Raw genomic sequence first — 2,521 nt, 5'->3', positions numbered from 1 at the left:
CAATAAAACTATTTAGAAATCATCATAATGGAAACTATAATGTAAAAAGCAAACAAAAATCACACCACTTTCAGAACTGTATAGACTTAGATGGAGGCTATGTTGAGAAATAATAGCTTCACATATTGATACTTTTGTTTAATAAAAGTTTCTATGGTTTTATAACAATCACTTTTTTATACTTACTCATATTTATTTTTCTTATGTACCTTTTCTCAAATGATACCTTCTCTAAGAAAGTTTAATCATTGTTTTAGATATTTAGTGCTACGATAGCAAAATATCACAAGTGAATGGCTTTGGCAAACAAATTTTTTCTCTCTCAGTTTACGATGAAGTGAGAAGTCCAGACTCGTGGTGCCTGCTCTAGGGGAAGGCTTTCTCTCACTGTCGGCTCTGGGCAGACTTGGTGAACTTGTAGCATTTATAGGCTCTGGCAAACACAGTTTTTTCTCAGCGCCCTTTCCTCTGTTAAATAGTCACAGTCTTGGAAACTCGGGGGCAGTTCTACCCTGGCCTATAGGGTTGCTGTGAGTTGACATCAACTTGGTGACAGTGAGTCTGGTTTGGTTTTAAAGCCAAGTTGACAGACGTTGCAGGGGGACATGCAGTTCAATCCATGACAATCATGACATATTTAATTTCACTTTGATTATTTTAAGTAGTATCCTAAAGCTTGAAAGATTAATTTTTTTATCCCTCATACAAATCTGATAGGACAGTGAAGGTGGCCTCCCCCTTCCTCCTCTTGCACACACAAGCTTCTGATATACCACTTGTATGAATATTGGCCTGATGGAGGGACCCCGAGCAGGAAGTAGGTTTCATGTGGAAAAAATTTCTCCAGGTAATTCAGAATGTTGCTTATAGTAATGCCCTAGGGTACCTTAAAGAACAGAATGTTATACTCCCATAATGCTGAAACCTGGGAGATTGCAATCAAAGTGTTGGCAGGGCTATGTTTCCACTGAAAGCCTCTTTTTCTCTAGTTGCTTCTGATAGCCTAGGCATTCCTTGGCTCTAATTACTGTCCCCATCTCTTTAGGACTATTTTCTTTATATATTTGTGTTTCTATGGCCAAATTCTTCTCTTCTTATCAGGAAATCGGTCTTAGTGGATTAGGGCACACCCTACTGCAATGCAACCTCAACCTAACGTACTAGCTTGGTGAGTTCTTGGAGGACACTCTGCAGTCCAGGGTGTGCCTTCCTTCCCAGGATCACCCTGCTGGAAAGGTTCCGCAGGAATTGGAAGACTTTTCTCCTAGTGGTTAGGTGGGGCAAAACATCTTAAGACCCACTGTCAATTTGACTTTAGATGAAAGATAGAATAACTGAGAAAGTCAGTTTGTCCATGGATACAATTTGTTTTGGTTGTACAATCTGTGTGAAGGTCGCCATGGTACGGAGGGAACACATAAGCAGAATTGTTGGAAGTCTTCACTGGCTTTAATTGAAGAGAAGTTCTGAGGGAATTTGTGAGAATTTCTGGCACAGAAAAAATTCGCTGTAAACATTTTGGATAGTATTAACTTTGATTAGTATCTTTTTGTATAGAATGAAATGTGATAGTTGCAGAAATTAGTTGGACATATGATGGGTTTCAAAATGATTGCAGGAAAATGGAATCAAGAGATTTTGTTGCAGAGAAGTTTACAGGGAAAATGCGATTAGATGATTTCATTCACAGGAAATCCTCTTTTTTGTGTTTTTCAGAATGTCGTTCTTTCAGGAGGTTCAACGATGTTCAGAGATTTTGGACGTCGACTACAGAGAGATTTAAAAAGAGTGGTGGATGCCAGATTAAAACTTAGCGAAGAGCTCAGTGGTGGTAGAATAAAGGTAGGGATCCGGCTAGACCAGAGCATGTACACTGGTACAGATAAGAGCTGGAAACACAGGGAATCCAGGGCAGATAAACCCCTCAGGACCTATAATGAGAGTAACCATACCAGAAGGGTAAGGGGAAGGTGGGGGGGAGCCAGGGGGACCCAATCACAAGAATCTACAGATAACCCCATCCCTGGGGGACAGACTACAGAAAAGTGGGTAAAGGGAGACATCAGACAGTGTAAGACATGAAAAAGCAATAATAATTTATAAATTATCAAGGGCTCATGAGGGAGGGAGAATGAGGGAGGGGGGAACTAAATGAGCTAATACCAAGGGTGCAAGTAGAAAGAAAATGTTTTGAAAATGATGGTGGCAACAAATGTACAAATGTGCTTGACACAATGGATGTATGGATTGTGGTAAGCACTGTATGAGCCCCCAATAAAATTATTAAAAAAAAAAAAGTTGAAGGTAGTGTACTTGAAAGGGGATCTACTCAAGAAGGGAGCTTCAGCCCTGGAGTCACACAGCACCCTGTATCACCTAGCCGGAGGGACTGGTCTGAAGCAGGAAATGGAAACACGTGAACTGTGTTCTTAGCCACACTGTGAAATTATATTCAGGGCTTTGTTGCCTGAATCCACTCCAAGCATGTAGTTAAGACTAATATAACTAGTGAGGGAGCAAC

The 2,521-nt window shown here is 40.4% G+C and overlaps 1 protein-coding gene across 2 annotated transcripts in view; it reads left to right on the top strand.

The window, feature by feature from the left end:
* ACTR3B (actin related protein 3B) overlaps positions 1–2,521 on the top strand; it is a 113,455-nt gene that overhangs the window by 105,594 nt on the left and 5,340 nt on the right. For both annotated transcript variants that reach the window (XM_004702327.2, XM_045289972.1), the window contains one exon: positions 1,717–1,842. In XM_004702327.2, the coding sequence (XP_004702384.1) occupies positions 1,717–1,842 (126 nt within the window). The remainder of the gene's footprint in view (positions 1–1,716; positions 1,843–2,521) is intronic.

The sequence above is a fragment of the Echinops telfairi genome, unplaced genomic scaffold (genome assembly GCF_000313985.2).
Source record: "Echinops telfairi isolate 266 unplaced genomic scaffold, ASM31398v2 ScPeMD7_31;HRSCAF=116, whole genome shotgun sequence".
Classification (NCBI taxonomy): domain Eukaryota; kingdom Metazoa; phylum Chordata; class Mammalia; order Afrosoricida; family Tenrecidae; genus Echinops; species Echinops telfairi.
This window is presented reverse-complemented; position numbering and strand designations above follow the sequence as displayed.